Below are 17,875 nucleotides of genomic sequence, written 5' to 3' on the forward strand. Positions count from 1 at the left end.
GGCCCGGCCCGGCCCCGCCGCCCCTCGCAGCAGCATGAGCCTGGGCGCGGGGGCCCAGCCAGGGCTCGCTCAGCAGCGCGGAGCCGGCGGACGCGCCGCGGGGCCGTGACGGGCAGTGCCCCGAGGGGAGCGCGGGCAGGACCCCCTTCCCCGGTCATTTCTCCGTCTGGACCCCGCCCCGGAGAGATATGCTCAGCCCAAACCGCCTGGAAGCGTCTCCAGGGATTGCCGTGGCCCCCGGGCGTGCGGAGTGCGGAGCCTTCCCTCGGACGGCGGGCGCGGCCCCCCGGCTTTGCCTTCCCCTCGTCCTCCTCCTGCTTGCCCTGACGCCCCGCGCCGACTCCTCGTGGTGGTGAGTTCCCGCGACGGCCCCGCCGCCCCGACGGTCCCCGGGCCACCGCCGGCGGGAGCTGCGTGGGGCGCGGTCGAGGGACGGGGATGGAGATGGAGACGGGGATGGAGATAGGGATGAGAACGGGAACAGGCGCGGGAACGGGGACAGGGTGAGGACGTGAATGGGGATGGGGACGGAGAAGACGGACTAGGAGTCGGGGCAGCGCTGGCGGGAGCGCTGCGAGCCCCGCAGTGTCGGAGCCGGCGCCCCGTGCCCGACGTGCGGCCGTGGGAGCCGGCGGGGACCGGCCGGGGCTGTGCGGGCTCCCCGCGGCTCTACCTGCGCGGCTCCGGTGGCGCCCCGGGCTCCCAGAGCGGAGCGCAGGCGGCGGCCGGAGTGGAGCGGCGGAGACGGAGCCGCCCCGGGGCCGGTACCGAGTCTTTCCCCGAGGCGCCGTCACCGCAGTGGTCACGGGCACCCCGCGCCCCGAAAATGACGCCGGCTCCTTCCTTGGGGATGGGACTTGCCGCGGGGACCTCCGGTTCTGTCGGGGAGCCCCCCGTGCGCTATGACACCTCTGGAAGTCATCCCTCCCCGGGCACGGCAAGGATCAGGCTGAGCCCATCGGTACGGTTTAGACAGGGGAAGCGACAGCAGCTCCCCTGATCCCGCCGGAGCTCCCATCCCAACGGGCTGCACAGTTGCCTGCACAGTTATGTTACTTTGCTCCTGGGAAGCGAAGAAGTTGATGTCCCCCCTCCTTTAGATAAGATGAGGCTTTGTAACAGATAGAAATGACGCCATACCAAAAGCCTTCTGGAAATTAGTCTCCTCCTGCCGCGGTTTGTGTAACAATGAAAATTCATCTCTGCAGAATGACAGTAATTAGGAAAGCAAGGATTTCAAAGTTTTCCAATCGACCCTGTGCTGCTTCAGTAGTTCAGCAACACTGGAGAAAAAAAATAGTTGGCTGCAGGAAAGTTCTCAGTGTCACCCACCCTATAAAAGTCCGCTCTAATCTTGTGGAAAATAGTGTTTTCCATGCCAGTCTCATCATCATTAGCAGATCACGGTGGATTCGGCATAACTTGATCAAATTCAACCCATCTGCCACTGAAAGAAAACGGTAGTTTCTGGAAATTCTCAGCTACCGTGGAGCACTCTGTAAGGGCCAGGGAGCACTTAATAGTCATGCAGATAGCACAAGTATTCCCGGTGTTTGAGAGCACGTCTGGGCGTGTGGCAGCCCTGGCCGTGCTGGCATCCCTAGAAGAGCGATTCCAGGGTGAGAAAGGCGGATGGGAAAGCCGTGGGGCTGGGAGGGAGCGGGGAGCCCGGGGGACATGCTGCTCGGGCAGCTGGTGGCAACCAAGCACAAAAGCAACTTCTTCAAGAGACCAGAAAATGCCCGGGGGGGTGGGGGGGTGGCAAATGGAAAGTAGAAAGAGCAAGGCTGTTCACAGCCATGCCCAGAGGTTTCCTGCAGCCTGGTCAGCCATGGGGAACTGGAATCACTGGGAGAGAAAATGAGTCACTGTTGGGGAGTCTCAGGTTGATACAAGCACTGACCTGGCTTCCCTAGCCGGCTCTGCCCCAACCCAGCAGGGCAGGTGAAGGCAGGATGGCTTCTGTGGGCAAGGTGAGGTTGCTAAAATGCAAAAAGCCGAGGAAGGAAGGAGGGGACAGTGGAGAAGTTGGATTATTTCCATTATCGCGGAGGCTGGAGGAAGAGAGGTTTGTTAGAGCTGAGGAGTGAGTGCAGGGGGATGACATGGCTGGGAAAAAAAAGAGGAATGTAGTAGTCCCAGCATCATCTGCCCAGAGATGGGCAGTTCCGGTAACACACGTGGATGCTGAAGGGTGAAAATTCCTTCCTTAGGAAGAGTGTTAAAATCACCTATTTCCCTTACTGTCATACCCCACTTCTCCCCACAACGGCTGCGCCGCGGTCTGCCCTCATTCCAAGTGCGTGTCGCTTCCCAGCAAGCGGGAGGAAAAACAGCCACGTTTTAAGCCTCGGTAGCTATGGCTTGTTTGGAGGAAGCTCGATTTAGCTCCCACAGCAGTTTGTGTTCTCAGCTTGCAGACCGATCCCCGGCTGGCAGCTCGAGGGGAGAGGAGAGCAGGGCAGCCCTGGGGAGCTGCGCCTGTCTGGGGCTGGGCAGGTCCCCCCGCGCAGCCCCACGGCCACGGTGCAGCCAGGCACAATGCCTTCGGACATTTTTGCCAAGTAGTATTGGTTCCAAGGACCTTAAATACGTGACTTTTAAACCAAAACCAATTAGAAATTGAATATATTAAACTCTTAAGGTTCACACTTTCAGTTGAACTTTCTCTTCTGGAAAGCTGAACATTCCTAAGAAAAGCCTAAATTGAACTGAGCGCTGTTGTGCTGGACGTGTCAGTCCAGCACAATAGCGTGTTTAGTTGAAATTGTGTTTTACTGAAAATGGTTTCAACCAGCTGTGGTTTGGGAAAAAGTTATTCAGTGATTTGCATAGGTTTCCAAGTACATCTTTAGCACCACTGATGTTACAGTAAATACATTTAGTGGTGCATCATCATTCCTTATTTTAATTATTATTGCCAAATTCTTCTAGGGATTCACACACAATAAACTTGTGGAACTAGAGGAAATGCTTCTCATTTTCAGAGTCAACTTTTTAAGTAGTTTAATAGGAAAAACTGGGTCCCCTCTGATCACAGTACATGGAAAGGAAATATCAACCAAATGTTTCTTCTAAACAACTGCAAATTATTAATTTTCAGTGACGTCAGGCATGGCTCAGCTGCCTCACAGAAACGCCAGGAATGGGTGAACTTTGGCGTCCAAAAGAGTGGTTGTGGGGGTGTGTGTGTGCATGTGCACGTGCTCAGAGCACGGGCAGAGGGGACAGGTTGGGGACAGTGGGGTTTTGGCCTGTGTGGTTGTGGCCGGGCTCCGAGGCCACCGTGACTAACAGTGACGGCGGGATGGCTGTGGCTGTGGGGAGCAGCACCCTTGCATAAATGCTTCCAAACTCTAAAGTGTTACTTAGCAACAAAATACCAGCTGAAACACAGACAGAAATTAAGAAGGAATGCAACGGGAAAATCCCTAAATCCCGTTTACACTTGCGTGCACTCGAGTATGGAGAGCAGCATCGTCTGGGGGATGGCGGCTGGCAGGGCTGTGCCCTGCGCCGTGAGAGGCCGTCAGGCCCCAAAAGCGGCCTCCAAAATTCCTTTGGAAAGATTTTGGAGATTAGACAAATGTTGCTTATAAACATAAACTGTGCAATAAACAAACTTGGTGTAAATAACTAAGTAGAGTTTACTCGCTATTGAGAGGCTAGCGAGCTGTTCTGGTGTGGAAAGCCATTCTGAAATTAAAGGTTTGGTTAAAGAAAAATGTACACAAAGCCCTGCATACCCCCCTGCATCCCACCCTCACACACACCCACTCTCCTGCAACCCACACGGACCCCCCCCATCTCCCCAGCACACCAAATCCTTGTTAGCTAACTTGTTTATTGCTAACCACAGCCCTTGGAAACTACAAATATTTAATTTCATCTGGCATTGGAACAGATGGGAGGCATCAGGCTCCCAAAGAGATAAAACAAATCTGTGAAAGAAAGAGGATCGCAAGTTTGGGTGTGGGTTGGAGAGCATGTGGGAGCCTGGCAACCACATGGGGCTACCCATGGTGCTGGCAGGATACAGGGGCTCCAAGAGAGCTGCTGCATCCTGGGGTGTGATGTCTGTATGAGGATTTTGAGGGATGACCAGTCCAGAGTCAGGCAGCCATCATGGTCCAGCTCCCTTCCTTGGCCAGGGAAGGAGGAGTGTGTTCATGGGCATGGAAAACATACCAAGGGCAAATCATGAAGCAGGAGTGCTCATCGCTCCCTCTGTGTCAGAGCAACCCCTGGACATGGTGTCAGGCTCTGGCCAAGGGTTTGGCAAGGACACCCCCACTGCAGATGGAGAAGGGGATATTCTCACCATGATGGGTTGTTGGCAGGAGCTGTGCTCCCGCTACCGTTCTCCAGGATTTGCGATGTATTTCCATTGTGACACCAGTGCTGTTAATGGTCCAGGTACAGTGAATGGGCACAAGGAGTGATGGAAAAATGGAGCCACACATATGTGGATACAGGATATAGGAGAGAGAAGCTCATTTACGCAGGCATCATGCTAAGGTGTGTGGGAGGGGAAATAGCATAAATAGGAATGTTTGAAATTAAGCCAAGGGAAAGACAGCTGCATGGAGGAGCTCCACAGCCCACTGTGTAACCCTCTGGGGCGCAGGGGTGCCGCTCCTCCCCTCCGTGCCAGTCTCAGCAGGGCAGACCCACAGCAGCCCCCAGAGGGCTTTGCTAGTAGAGGGTCTGGCAGGCTGTGTGGGGGCTGCAACGCCTGTGTGTCCATGGCTGTGATCCCATCCTGTGCCTTGAACCATTCCCTCCACCACCAGCACCTCGGCTGCAGAGCAGCTCATCACCCATTCAGTCTTGGCACTCTCGGAGGCAAGATACAGAATCACAGAATAGATTGGAAGGGACATTAAAGCATCTCGTTCCAACCCCTCTGCCACGGGCAGGGACAGGGGACAAAGTACTGGGAGCAGAACTTGCCACCTCAAAGGGGAGAGGACGTGAGCACTTGGGACACTGAGATCCTGGGGTGTTCGCCCCGGCTGTCAGTTTGTTGTTGCAGAGCACTTTGCATGGCAATAAAAGCAGGAGGTCAGTGACCAGGAAGTCTTTATCCTGAGGCGCTCTGCAGCTCCGGCTGTCCAGGCGGCCGTGCTGTGAAAAATAAGTTTTAAAGTAAAGTCAGACTGATGGAGAATGAACCCCGTGGCCTTTGCAGCAGCCCTGGTGTTCTTGGTTAGGGTGGATGGAACAGATGGGTTCTCTCAGTCACTCTGCGCCATTATAATAATCCTAACTGTGCTGCTTAGTCCATTTTTCATTAGGGTCACTTTCACCTATAGGAAATCTTTCTTAGAAAGAAAGGCAGAAGGAAAAAATCCTTCTGCTCTTTCAAACTCATTAGCTTTTACTATTACCAAAAGTGATTTCAGCAGTGCCATGAGGAGATCTGTGCTGGGCCAGATCCCATGGAAACACACAACTTCTTCCCGGAGCAGCTCACACCCGACACACAGGATGGAAAAGAGAATTGTACATCTAGCTTTACTAACAGAAATTGTCTTACCTCCCCACCTCTTAGCAAAGGACTTTAAGATTTGGGGAGAAAAAAATTGATTCTTAAGGGTAAAGGATATTTTTAATGAGCAATTATTTTGTATTCATGCACCACCAACAATGTCCCTGAGGAACAGCTTTCACCCAGCACTGACCAAAGTTTTCAGACCCCAATTATCAGGTCACTGTTACGCAAGATGCCAACAGCAAAGCCTCCCACATCTGCCCAGGGGACAACAGAGTACAGTACCCATCTGCTCCATCTCCCCAGGACCACAGTGTTTCAGTCCTCCTCACAGAAACTACATCCCAATGACCGCACTGGGGTGCAGGAAAACCACAGAGAGCGGACAGAGGCCAGGATCTGAAGGCAGACAACTGTTAAAAGAGGAATGCACGAGAAAGATAACAGTGCAGAAAATGAAAAGCATGTCCCTTGAGTGGCACGGGTAGTGGCTCAGCATTATGATATTAAAAATTATTGGAGTGAGACTAACGCTCTCAACACGCAGAGTAGTGGGTCTAAGTGAGGAAATTAGGACTATTAATTATTCCAAGGCATTAAGAATTCCAGCAGGCCAGGATGGCCCTGTTCCCAGTGGGGCTTAATAAAATACTCAGGGTTTGTAATACTAAAATAATATCTCAGATGCCTATAGCACCTTGCAACCCAAAGTGCTTGGCAGTTGGCTATAAATTGTCTCCCACAGCAGGGAGAGCGGAGGAAGGAAGGTGCAGCATCCTTGGGAAGTATGCAAAGAACTTGAGGAGGTGAAATGCTGCCAGGCATGATGGAATTTGCTCTTTAGCAGGCAAAGAGGCAGGGATGTTGGATTTGATCCTATCTGCATGAGGTGTCTCCAACAGCTGCCTAGGGCTTTCCAGCCTCCCACCAAAATACAGATTTCATGAGGACTCAGTGGGATGGGAAGAGACCCGAAGCCAGGGTAGTTCGGCTCCCAAGTTGATTGTCAGGACTGTCAAAACTCTTACAGAGCAACAGGGAGCTGAATCACCAGGGGATGGACTCCCACAGCCTCTGATGCCACCAAGAAGGCAGACCATGTTCTGGTCTCAGCCTCAGAGCTCTTTTCAGACCTCAGGAGCAGAGACTGTCCAGAACCCCCAGGAGCAGCCGACATGGCTGGGGGTCCAGGGATTCCAGGTTGCCTTACCCGCCCTGAACACACCCTGCACATGGTAGGGAGTCGCTGTGCCAGGAAAGGCGAATTCTCCAGCTGAAAACCCATTACCTGGGATGTCAGAGCCAAGCCTGATGCCATCGCTAAGACCCTTTGAGTGGAAGGAGCATCCCTTCACCTCAAAGCCATCTCTGTGTGTCAGGGACCAGCGTGGGCTCCCTGAGCTTCCTCACACCAGGATCCTGGCCCACTGCATCACAGAGCTGCTTGCACAGACATCCTTCTCCCACATAAAGCTGTGACAGTGATTTTAGTTAAGCTTAGCTTCTATTAATCTAATTTAAAACTGTGCCTTTAATGGTGCTCGTGCAACCCCAGTTTGCCCACAGTAGGAACTTAGGAGGTTTCAAGCAGCTGTTTTAATTCAGAGCATTAAAATTTGGATTTGCCTGAGAATGGCAATTCCAAAAATTTCCCTTTTAGAATCTAGTCATGTTCAAATAGGTTTTCCAATGCCTTATGACATGGTGAAAAATGAAGTCTTAGCTAAAGCAATGTCTAGTATAAATTTCATTGAAAACTGAATTAGGGCACTCAGTTATTTCACAGGAACACCTTGGTATTATGGAAGAGCAACAGAACAGTTTCTGATTCCATGTAACTTTACAAATTCCCTTGAAATTAATTTCTTTCTTCAAAACCTCATTTTCCAAGAGACATTTCCCACCTGATATTTCCCAGTGAGCACATGCAAGGAGGAGAGCAGCTGTGGAAACTCTGAGGTGTTCAGACTGTCACCTGAGCAGGGGGCAGAGACACGAGGAGCCACAGGAGCCTGCAAATCCTTGGCGAAGCCGGGCAGGCTCTGTTGGGAAGCACAGGAGCAGGACACATCCAGCACAGCCAAGCCGTGGAAGGGGGTTAGCACAGCCTGCACGCTACCAAGTAAATAGATGCGTCTGCCTCTGATTTGCATGTTTATCTTAGAAGCAATTTAGGTTTCTCCTTGTTTACAAGAGCCAAAGTCAGCAGACTCTCCACAAGAACAACAACTGGAAGCCAGAGCGTGACGGTTGTCTCCTGTTCCCTCGTGCATCGGCACTCGCGGGATGCTGGGACGAGCTTGCTGCAGCCGTGCCTCTGGATGCATCCCCGCAGCTTGCACGAGGGAGGAAGGCTGGCAAGGAGAGAAGAGGGCTCCAAAGGCACCTGCCCTTGGAACATGAAGTCTGCATCATCTGCTGTTTTGCTGCCTCGCGAGAAGCAAGGAAGGGAGGGCGGGAGGTCCGGCACACAGTGTCCCACAGCACGGCCCCTCACTGCCGGCTCCGGGCAGCGGGACTCCGGGAGAAAACGGGAAATGCACCCAGCTCGGAACCGCACACTGATCGGCAAGAGGGCACGCTGCAGCATCGTGCAGCCCAAGGTGGGCAGAGGGATTGTGCCAGCCCCTCACCCGAGCTGGGCAGACAGCTCTTCACTTGGCAAAGGGCGATGCCAGGGCTTTATGCACCCTCAGGAGGCAGCAGCACGTGGAATCCCCTTGGACAGGGTGGGGGATTGTTATCCCCATGGGCATGCACTTAATTATCCACTCCCGTCTTCCCTCCCTTCCAGCTCCTCCTCACTGCAGGCTGCCCAGCTCCTGCTTCTGCCTCTCTCCTCCCAACCCTGAAGTCCAGGCCTGAGCAGCCTCCAGCATCAGGAGTTCTCTCTCACAGAGTTTTCTGAACTCAGGGCTTGGGTTTTGTGGGTTTTTTTTTCAGCTGGAAAAATGCAGATTCCCCCAGAGTACAGCGCTGCAGAAATGTGCCACTTCCAGCACAACTTCATTTGTTTGAAAACAAAGTTCTGATAAGGCAGCTGGGGACTTCTCAGAATATCCATTGTCTTTCCCATTGCAGTGTTTTTAAAATGTCACAGATTTTGAGAAATAAAATTGGAAGGGATGCTTTCATCTATCCAAAACAAATGTTTGGGTTTTTTCCCCTCCCAAAACTCTGCTTGGCAGAATTTTCTGATGTTCCTCGTCTCGCTCCAGTTCAGAGTAACTGAACCCAACTGGAGCATTTCTCACCAAGTGGAAGCTTTCGTCTTTGCCGAGATAATCACAGCCTTTCCAGGCCACGGGAGGAATTTTCCCTTTAATTGTGTGCTAGATTTCAGTAAATAAACTCTGATGGAATCCTATAGGTGCTGTTGTAAATCCACTGCCACAGGCCACAGGCAAAGGGAGATGCAGCCTCTGACCCTGGTGGTTCTGGGGTGCACATGGTGAGGTGCTCCCGCAGCAGTTGGTGCCCTTTGCTCTGCTCTCCTTCCACTTTCTCCTGCTGATAATGTTTGCTCTGATCTGGGTATTTGGCAGGAGAACTAAGGAGAAGTAATTAGCTTCCAGTGTGAAAAAGGGAGTGCGTAGTGTTTATCTTGTCTGGAGGGTTTCCCTTGATCTCGGTCTCCCAGGGGATGGTGTTGTGCTTTATCCATCACTCTCCAGTCTGGGAGGCAGCTCCTCTGCCCACTGCTTTGTCCCAGCCCACTCACAGCCCACTGCTGTGACTGGACACCAGTGCACCAGCTCAGTAGCCCTGGCACAGGGCAGGGGATGGGGTCCCCACAAGGTCCATGGTGAGGTGGCCCATCACAGAACATTTTACCTTTTCCAGCTTCCCCAGCATCCCTTTTCTCCAGCGAAGAGGAGCTTTGGCTCCTCCTGAACCTCCATCCTGCAACCTGCTGCCTCCCAGCATCTGAGCACTGCTCTTGCCAGCACAGGCAAGAGCCAGCCATCCCCATCCTTGCTGGGCAGAATGAATTTAGGGCTAGAGACCTGGCCATGCTTCCCCATAGGAATTCTGCAGTCCCACTCAATGCCATCATGCCATCATCCAGCTGTCGGATGCTCCTCTGTCCTGCCCTGCCCGCCATGGGAAGGAACAGGCTGCTCTCACAGCGTGGCATGAATAAGGCAGTGAAACACCCGCAGTCAGCAGTGCTCGAGGAGCTCCTGTTGGCTTTTCTTTCCCAAACAGCTTCTGCTGCTTCCCTGTTCCTCTGCTTCAGGATGAAAGGCTGGCGAGCATGCCTGTGACAATAATGCTCACTGCCCCTTGGAGTCTGGGCTTGCAAAGCCATGGGGAGCTGGATTTATTATCCTCAGCTCCAACCCGAGATGACCTTGTGCCTCTGCCAGCATTTAAACAAAATATTTTAAAAGAGGGAAGAGATCCCATTGCTTTCTGTGCTTGCAGGGCTTTCCTGAGCCTGGGAGCTCTCTCTGGGGTTGATAGAACTGAGAGAACATGTCCAGAGAGAGACAATGAAATATTGTCCAAGCTTATTGCTTTTTATTATTGAAGGAAGGTTTTTGCTTCCAGTCTGGGGGCTAGAAAAATTCTGAATATCACCCAAACCTTATCCCCTCCAGCCAGAATCCCAGCTCCATGCTCTGCGGCAAAAATCATCCTCCAGCACAAGCAGCAAGAGGGGCGAGCGGGTGGTGCAGGCAGGAGCTGACAGGGATGGAAAATTCCATGTTGCTCCCATTGTCCAGGATGGTGTGAGAGTGTGGCGCAGAGCTCAGATCCCTCCCCAGTGGCTGTGGAAAGCTGCCCATGGGGCTCAGCCAGGCTCTGGCAGGCTGCTGTTTGTGCGTTGTCTTTCTGCTCAGAGTTCCTGCTCTCTCCCCACTGCTGCAGGGAGGGGACTGGGATACAGGCGGGGTAGGAGCCACAGCACAGTTCTATCAGTTGTGCAGCTTCAGGGCATGAGAGTAAATGTTCAGGAGATGCACAGAGAGGAATCAACAGCTGGGGATAACAGTGTGAGTAAGGAGTGCAGCAACAAGAGGTGAAGCCTGCTCCTCTTCCTCCTTCACCTGTGCATGGCACAGGTGTGTATGCTATGGACATTCCTGAAGAATGCAGGCAGGAGACAGGACAGAGCCTGCGCCAGCCACACGGGGCTCAGCTGGGCTCCATCCTGCTGTGCTCAGCAGGGCTGGGTGGCAGCGCGGGGCTGGGATGTTGGGAAGAGGGTGAGAGGGAGGTTTTGCACATCAGCAAGTTTCTCTGCTGCTGCCCGAGGAGTTGACACAGCTCAGGCTTATGGGACACATCCCATGACTCACGGCACCCAGAGCTGGCTGTCTCCTGGGGGAGACGGGCTCCACAGACTCCCTGCTCCTTCCTGCAGTGATGCATGCACTGAGAAAAGCTCTGCTTGCTCCTGGCTGGTGCATCTCAGGATTATTTTATTAAACAAAAAGGCTGTGATGGCTCAGCAGTGCCCTGTCCCTGTGTCCTGTCCCTGTGTCCTGCCTGTCTGAACCACAGCCCCAGGCAGATCTTGACATGTGCCCACAGTTCTCCCATGCCAAGGGGGCACATTGCATAGAGACACCCTGGGCAGAGCCTGGAGCAGCTCTGACACAGCTAGAAAGGAAAGGGAAAGCTGGACTTCAGTGTAAGACCCACCAACCAAGGTGAGGACCTGGAGTCGCTTGGTTTGTTCAGCTGGAGAAGAAATTAACAGAGACTGAGGTCAGACCTCATTGGGGTCTGCTGCTTCCTCCTGAGGGACAGCTCTGATCTCTGCTCTCTGTGACCAGGGACAGGACGCAACGCAATGCCTGGAGATGGATATTGGGAAAAGGTGGTTGGGCACTGAACAGGCTCCCCAGTGCAGTGGTCATGGCCCCGATGCAGCCAGAGCTCAAGGAGTGTTTAGACAATACTCTCAAGCACAGGGTGGGATTTTGGGGGGTGTCCTGTGCAGGGCCAGGACTTGGACTTGATGATTCTTGTGGGTCCCTTTCCACTCAGGATATTCAGTGATTCTATGACTCCCCTCTGCAGGCAGGGCAGTAATGTGGTACCATTCTCTCTTGCAGGTACATCGGGGCGCTGGGTGCAAGGGTGATCTGTGATAACATCCCCGGGCTGGTGAACAAGCAGCGACAGCTCTGCCAGAGGTACCCTGACATCATGCAGTCGGTTGGGGAAGGAGCCAAGGAGTGGATCCGGGAGTGCCAGCACCAATTCCGGCACCACCGCTGGAACTGCAGCACCCTGGACCGGGACCACACTGTCTTCGGCCGGGTCATGCTGCGAAGTAGGTTCTGCCCTGTCCCCTTCCCAGCACCATGTGCCTTGTCTTCCTGGGAGAGTCTCTCCTCTCACTGGGCTGCTGTGCCCGGTGGCTTGGATTACTCCCTGAGGAGAGCTTTGCCTTTTCTTGTAAATTAATCAAGTAGTAATGGGAGCAGAGCACTGCATTTGGAATAGCTGCACCAGATGAGATGGAGCAGGGGGAGTGCTGGGGGAGAAGGGGGAAGGAGACACCTCCGGAGAACAGGCTCATATGTAAACAGTAATGGGATATATAAATATTTGGAGAGCGGGGTTGGCCAGGACTCAGCAATTCACGTGGGAACTGGCTGTTCCCTCGCATGGCAAGGGAGGCAAGGCAGAGACACAGCTCCAATCCTTGATTCAGGCTCCAAGGTGGAGGAGGATCATGGCTATGGGGCAGGTGCCAGCCCTGCACAAAGGGCTGGGCATGGCCCCTGCTCGGGAGGGACCTTCCCGCTCCAGGTGAGGGATGGACACAACACCAGCAGGGATGCACCCAAGAAACGTACCCAAGGAACAAAGAGGAAAGGTACCATGGGGACAGGGATGGGGCAGTTCCAGAGCAGGAGCAGCATCATGGGCTCCAGCTGCCCCGGGAGTCATCTGGCAGCAAACAGGCCCTGGGAGCTGGTGCAAGCCCTGGCACAGGCAGCGGCACTGCAGGACAGATGCTGCTGCATCCCATGACGTGCCAGGAGTATCCAGCCATGTGGCCTCCAAATCAAAAGCGTCTGGAAGAGTCTTCCCACTCGCAGCTCGTATGGAGGACACGTGAGCGCCACGCAGGGAGCCAGGCAGTGGGGAGCTTGCTCCTGGCTGGCGGGGGGATGGGGCAGCTGCCCATGGGTTGGACGAGCATCAGAGCCACAAGGAAGATGCCCAACCTGACTGGAGGGAAGGGGACTGGAATGCCGAATGCAGCACTCACCCTGCCATGCTGCAGCCTGCCTGCTCAACCTCTCTGTTCCCATCACGGCACCTTTTCTCCTGCTTGCATCCTCTCCTGGCAAAGGATGGGGAATGATGAAAGCTACTCGCCACAGCCCCATCCTGCGAGGCCCAAAGAGACCTCTGCTGCCTTTGAAGTTGCTTTCAAAGGCTCTCAAAATGAAGACTAACATGGTTTTGATTTGCAGCTTCTTTTACAACATTATAAAAACAGCTGCAAACTTGAACCAGAGACATAAAATAGCAGGCAGTGAGCTGTGCTGTGTGGGGAGAGCGGAGCCCGGCCGGGGCTGGCGCTGCCTCCATGCTCTGCACAGCACTGGGATGGAGGGAAGTGGCCCTGACAGAAGGGTGCTGGCTGGCCCTGCAGGCTTAGCACCCGTGGACATGTACCCTGAGCACTTCAAGTAGTGTGAAAGGCTCCAGGGAAGCTGAGTCTGGACACTGTAGTCAGCAGAGGTGTTTGGGCTTGGCTTACCCACATACAGGATGGTCTCGCTCCCCATGCCCTGGTCTTTCACAGGATGCAGGTGCTTGGCACAGCCTGGCACGTTCACTCCCTGTCCTTGTTTCTCTCCCCGTGGCAGGCAGCAGGGAGGCCGCCTTCGTCTACGCCATCTCCTCGGCTGGGGTGGTCTATGCCATCACGCGGGCGTGCAGCCAGGGGGACCTCAAGGTCTGCAGCTGTGACCCGCTCAAGAGGGGCCGCTCCAAGGACGAGCGCGGGGAGTTCGACTGGGGCGGCTGCAGCGACAACATCAACTATGGGATCCGCTTTGCCAAAGCCTTTGTGGATGCCAAGGAGAAAAAAGTGAAGGATGCCCGGGCGTTGATGAACCTGCACAACAACCGCTGCGGGAGGATGGTGAGTGCAGCCCCTGCAGCAGAGCCCAGCACTTGCCCATCCCACTGGGACCTTCCGTAGGGAACTGGGCAGCTGAGACAGCTTGGCCACAGAAACAGGACCTTGGGCATCTCTGGAGGGCGGTTCCTTCTGGGGATGAGGGCTGGATGCTGCCCTGCCTTCGCAGTGCTCCTCTGCACACTTTGCCCTGGGGAATGGCCCCACGAGGATGGCAGGACCCCACTTCCCTTTGCCTCCTGTGTCCTTGCTGATGTTGGCATCAGTGACCTCTGTACACAGCCCCCATCTCCAATTAGGAGCTCCATCCCACACAGCCAAGGGCTGATAAGCTGCACCAGGAATGAGTGGACACTAGTGCAATACCTGATGCCCAGGATGACCACTGGTCCTTATGCATCCCTCTTCCCACAGGCTGTGAAGCGCTTCCTGAAGCTGGAGTGCAAATGCCACGGGGTCAGCGGCTCCTGCACACTAAGGACTTGTTGGCTGGCAATGTCAGATTTTCGAAAAACAGGGGATTACCTAAGGAAGAAATACAACGGGGCCATCCAGGTGACGATGAATCAGGATGGCACTGGCTTCACAGTGGCCAACAAGAACTTCAGGAAGCCCACAAAAACAGATCTGGTGTATTTTGAGAACTCACCTGATTACTGTGTGATGGACAAGTCAGCAGGTAAAACCCAGAGCTCCAGTCATTACCCAAAAGCATCTCTTCCTCCCTTCCCAACAGCCAGCAGCTCCCAGCTAGCCCAGCCTGGGGGCTCAGCTCCCCCACTCAACCCCAGACTCCCCACAACACCCCACACCTGCACAGGCAGGAATGCGTCTGTCCAAAATCCCCAAGCTTTACACCAAAGCCCCAAACCCCTCAGGCTTCTGGTAATGACAGAAGCGGAGTGTATCATCAGAGCCCATCTCCTGCAGAGCAAAGCTCCCTTGAACAGGCAACAAAGAGCCTGTTCCGTGCACAGGCTGCCAGCTGCTCCTCTGAACACAGCCCGAGGTTGGGATGAGAGCGGGGAAGGGGTGTCAGGGCTGCTGGACTCATGCAGAGATGATCAGTGGTTTCTCAGCCTGGAGCATTCCCAGGTTAGGAGTTCGCAGCAGCCATGGGAGCTCGGTGGGGAAGACAAAACATGCTCCTGCCATACTCAGCCCGAGCAGAGAGGGCATTCTGAGCTTTGCCAGCTGCAAAGCCTGGCTCGGTGGGCACACACTGCTCCAGGGGTCCCCCAGGCACAGAGGGGCTGCACAGAGCCCATCCCTGTCCCCCACCACTCTTATGCTCTGGCAGCAGCAAACACAGGCTCTAGCAGTGGGCTTGGGAAGGGGAGCATGCAGAGTATCATAGAAACCCAGAATGTTTTGGGTTGGAAGGGATGTGAAAGATTATCTCATTCCAACCCTCCATCATGGGCAGAGACACCGAAGCTGCATCCCTGGCTGGGTTCGCAGCATCCCATATCCATAAAGCACAGCAAGTGCAGGCTCCAAAGTGCTGCCTTTGGAGACCCCACTGCAGCACATGCTGTGACAGGAACAATGGGATTTCCCCACTGAAGCAGTCGCACCCAAGGTCCCCACCGCAGCTGGAGATGCCCAGTCTCACCAGTAACCCCTGCGGGTGGGTGGGCAGGGAAGTGTTGGAATACGATGGAGAACACCCTGACCTGCTGTCGCTTCCTTCCCCAGGCTCCCTGGGCACGGCCGGCCGGGTGTGCAGCAAGGTGTCCCGCGGGACGGACGGCTGCGAGGTGATGTGCTGCGGGCGGGGGTACGACACCACGCGCGTCACCCGCATCACCAAGTGCGAGTGCAAGTTCCACTGGTGCTGCGCTGTGCGCTGCAAGGAGTGCGAGGACACTGTGGATGTGCACACGTGTAAAGCTCCCAAACGGGCTGAGTGGTTGGACCAGACCTGACGAGATGGGAGCACTGAGGGAAGAAGCCACTGCCACCCCCCTTGCAATCTTTTTTAACCCCTGTGCCCTGAGGGCCACGATGTTCTGGGAGCTGTAGTTCAACTGCATGGCTTTTATTTAATTAATTCTGCAAAGCACTAAGGAAAGGACTACAGTTCCCAGGAGGTACTGTGGGCCCTTCAGATTTGCTCAGCAAAACTAATCCCTGACCTAGGAGGAGGCTGCGATCCTTGCTTAAACTGTGAACCTGCAAAGGTTCTCTTCGCAAAGGGACAGTGCAACCAATATGGACTCAGAGGACCGACTGTCGGGACGTGATGGCTGAGGAATCCCGTTCCTCCCCAGAGAATCTACGTGACAGTAAAGCTTCACCAGCAAAAAACATTAGTTCAGAATAATCTACTCTTGCAAAAGCACTCTTGCTTTTCCTTTTCTGCAAGGCCAGAGGAAGGGTGTTGTGAATCTGTAAGACAGTTCAATGATACCCGTGTTTCCCTTGAGCAGACCTGGCACATCACTAACCCCACTGAGCAAGAGTCACCTCTGCACGAGGCTTGTCCCTGTGTCCCCAGCACAGGGAACAAGTAGAGCTCTAACTTGGACCTGAACCCTGAAGGACTGCACAGAGACAAGGCCACCTCTAGATGCTGGTGGATACAAAGGGCTTGAAAGAGCAAATGAAACCTGTGAACTTACTGGTAGGTTCTGAAGTCAACGGTACAACAGCATCTCTGTACAACTCACGTGTATGTTGTGTATATTGCTTATTATTTTAAGTCAAAATTCATTATAAACCTGTATCAGAAAATTATGTCCTTTGCTTTTTGAATTCCTACACACTCAGTTGGGCACTTTCCCAGAGCAGGAACCAGCCTGCAGTGTTTCTCTTCCCTGCTGTCTGCAGCTCCTGCTGTCCCAAACCTTCCTACAAAGTTGAGCACCTGAAGCCCCAGGGGAATCCTTCCTCAGCAGCATCACGCTTCAGGACATGTGGATGCCCCATCCCCAAAAGTGTCCAAGGCCAGGTTGGACAGGACTTGGACCACCCCGGTGTAGTGGAAGGTATCCCTGCCCATGGCAGGGGGTGGAACAAGATGAGGTTTAAAGTCCTTTACCACCCAAACCATTCCATGGTTCTATAGCACTGGGTTGAGCAGGAGATGCTTGATAAGCTTCCAAATCTTTCCGATTAAAAAACCCCAAACACTAGAAACATAATCAACTAAAATTGAAGTTGATGAGAGGAGGGGCAGGCAGCTGCAGAGCTGCTGGTAGATAAGTTACAGGGATCCACCCCTCATGTCTACAGATTTCCTCTTTTCTCCACCAATTTGAGCAAGCAGACATTACAAGAATGCTTTATTCAGTGTATAGATATTTTATAGAGTCTGGTCGAAAGGTGCCAGTCCACATAAAAAAATGCAGTGTATAACAGTTGAACCTGGAAACTAAACTGACCCAGATAAAAAAGAAAAATTACCTTAATCATTGCAATTCGTGAGGCTGAGGGTGCTCCTGCAGTTCCCTCACCTGAGCTAGGCTGCACATTGCCTCAGGCAGGCTGTGCCTCCTCCCTGAGCCAGGAAAAATGGCGTTCATTTTCCTGATACTGCTCAGCATCGTGCTGGTGAGCAAGTAAGGATGTTTCACACAGAGGAAGTTTTCATGGAAATTCCAAGCTTGTAACAATAAGAAAGGCCAAGTCAACAGGGATATTCACCTGCAAATACTTTTTGCTGGGGTCTGCTTTACAGCAATTAGCTGCCAGAGGGGATGTCAGAGGTCTCAGAGGAGCTGGGGTTTTCTCCTGGAAGCAGCGAGTTGTGTGGGCAAGAGGGAGCTGAGAAGGCTACAAGAGCAAAGTCTGAAGGAAGGTCAAAGGAGCATGATGGGATTAAGGCAAAGAAGATTATTCTGGTCCTAAGCCACCCATCGGCTACTGTACCAAGAGCATCTCCGAACAGGAATTTTCCTCAAAGGCCCTAGGAAATAATAGTTTAAGTGGGGAGAGAAAACCACTTTGAAACCGGTTTTGATGGGGGAACTGCTCAAAGAATTAAAAGAGCCTGGATTAAGCACCTTCCTCCATGCCAGACCCCCGAGAGTGCTCATGCAGAAAAAGGACCTTCAGCAGAGCTGCTGCAAAGCCACAGCCAAGCCAAAAGGTGACATTTTAATGGAGCTCTTAATGGAATCCCACCTTCCCACTGCCTAACCTGTTTCTTACAGAATTAAACCAATTCCCTGACAGCACAAGAGGGTTCAGCAGCACCGTCCCTGCTCTTGGACTGGAGCTGGTGTTTACCCAGGAGACTTCTGGTCTCCCCCCAGGCC

At 53.5% G+C, this 17,875-nt stretch overlaps 1 protein-coding gene across 2 annotated transcripts; it reads left to right on the forward strand.

Moving 5' to 3' along the window:
• Positions 1–18: 18 nt before the first annotated feature.
• Positions 19–16,352, forward strand: WNT2B (Wnt family member 2B). Of its 2 annotated transcripts, XM_042013555.1 has the most exons (6): positions 264–352; positions 7,386–8,097; positions 11,563–11,783; positions 13,339–13,616; positions 14,028–14,292; positions 15,312–16,352. In XM_042013555.1, exons 3-6 carry the CDS (start codon positions 11,657–11,659, stop codon positions 15,539–15,541), a joined length of 900 nt encoding a protein of 299 aa, XP_041869489.1. In that variant the 5' UTR covers positions 264–352; positions 7,386–8,097; positions 11,563–11,656; the 3' UTR covers positions 15,542–16,352. The 2 variants fall into 2 exon arrangements, with proteins under 2 accessions (XP_041869488.1, XP_041869489.1); XM_042013554.1 differs by lacking the exon at positions 7,386–8,097 and having other exon boundaries at positions 19–352.
• Positions 16,353–17,875: the final 1,523 nt, after the last annotated feature.

Source organism: Corvus kubaryi, unplaced genomic scaffold (assembly GCF_017639235.1).
Source record: "Corvus kubaryi isolate FWS band 111438036 unplaced genomic scaffold, C.kubaryi_AGA036_p1.0 split1-37355, whole genome shotgun sequence".
NCBI lineage: Eukaryota > Metazoa > Chordata > Aves > Passeriformes > Corvidae > Corvus > Corvus kubaryi.

Coding starts and splice junctions, on each gene's coding strand:
- WNT2B (XM_042013554.1), top strand. CDS start 189: ATGCTCAGCCCAAACCGCCTGGAAGCGTCTCCAGGGATTGCCGTGGCC. Junction 353..11,562: donor CGCGCCGACTCCTCGTGGTG/GTGAGTTCCCGC, acceptor TCTCTCTTGCAG/GTACATCGGGGCGCTGGGTG. Junction 14,293..15,311: donor TGTGATGGACAAGTCAGCAG/GTAAAACCCAGA, acceptor TTCCTTCCCCAG/GCTCCCTGGGCACGGCCGGC.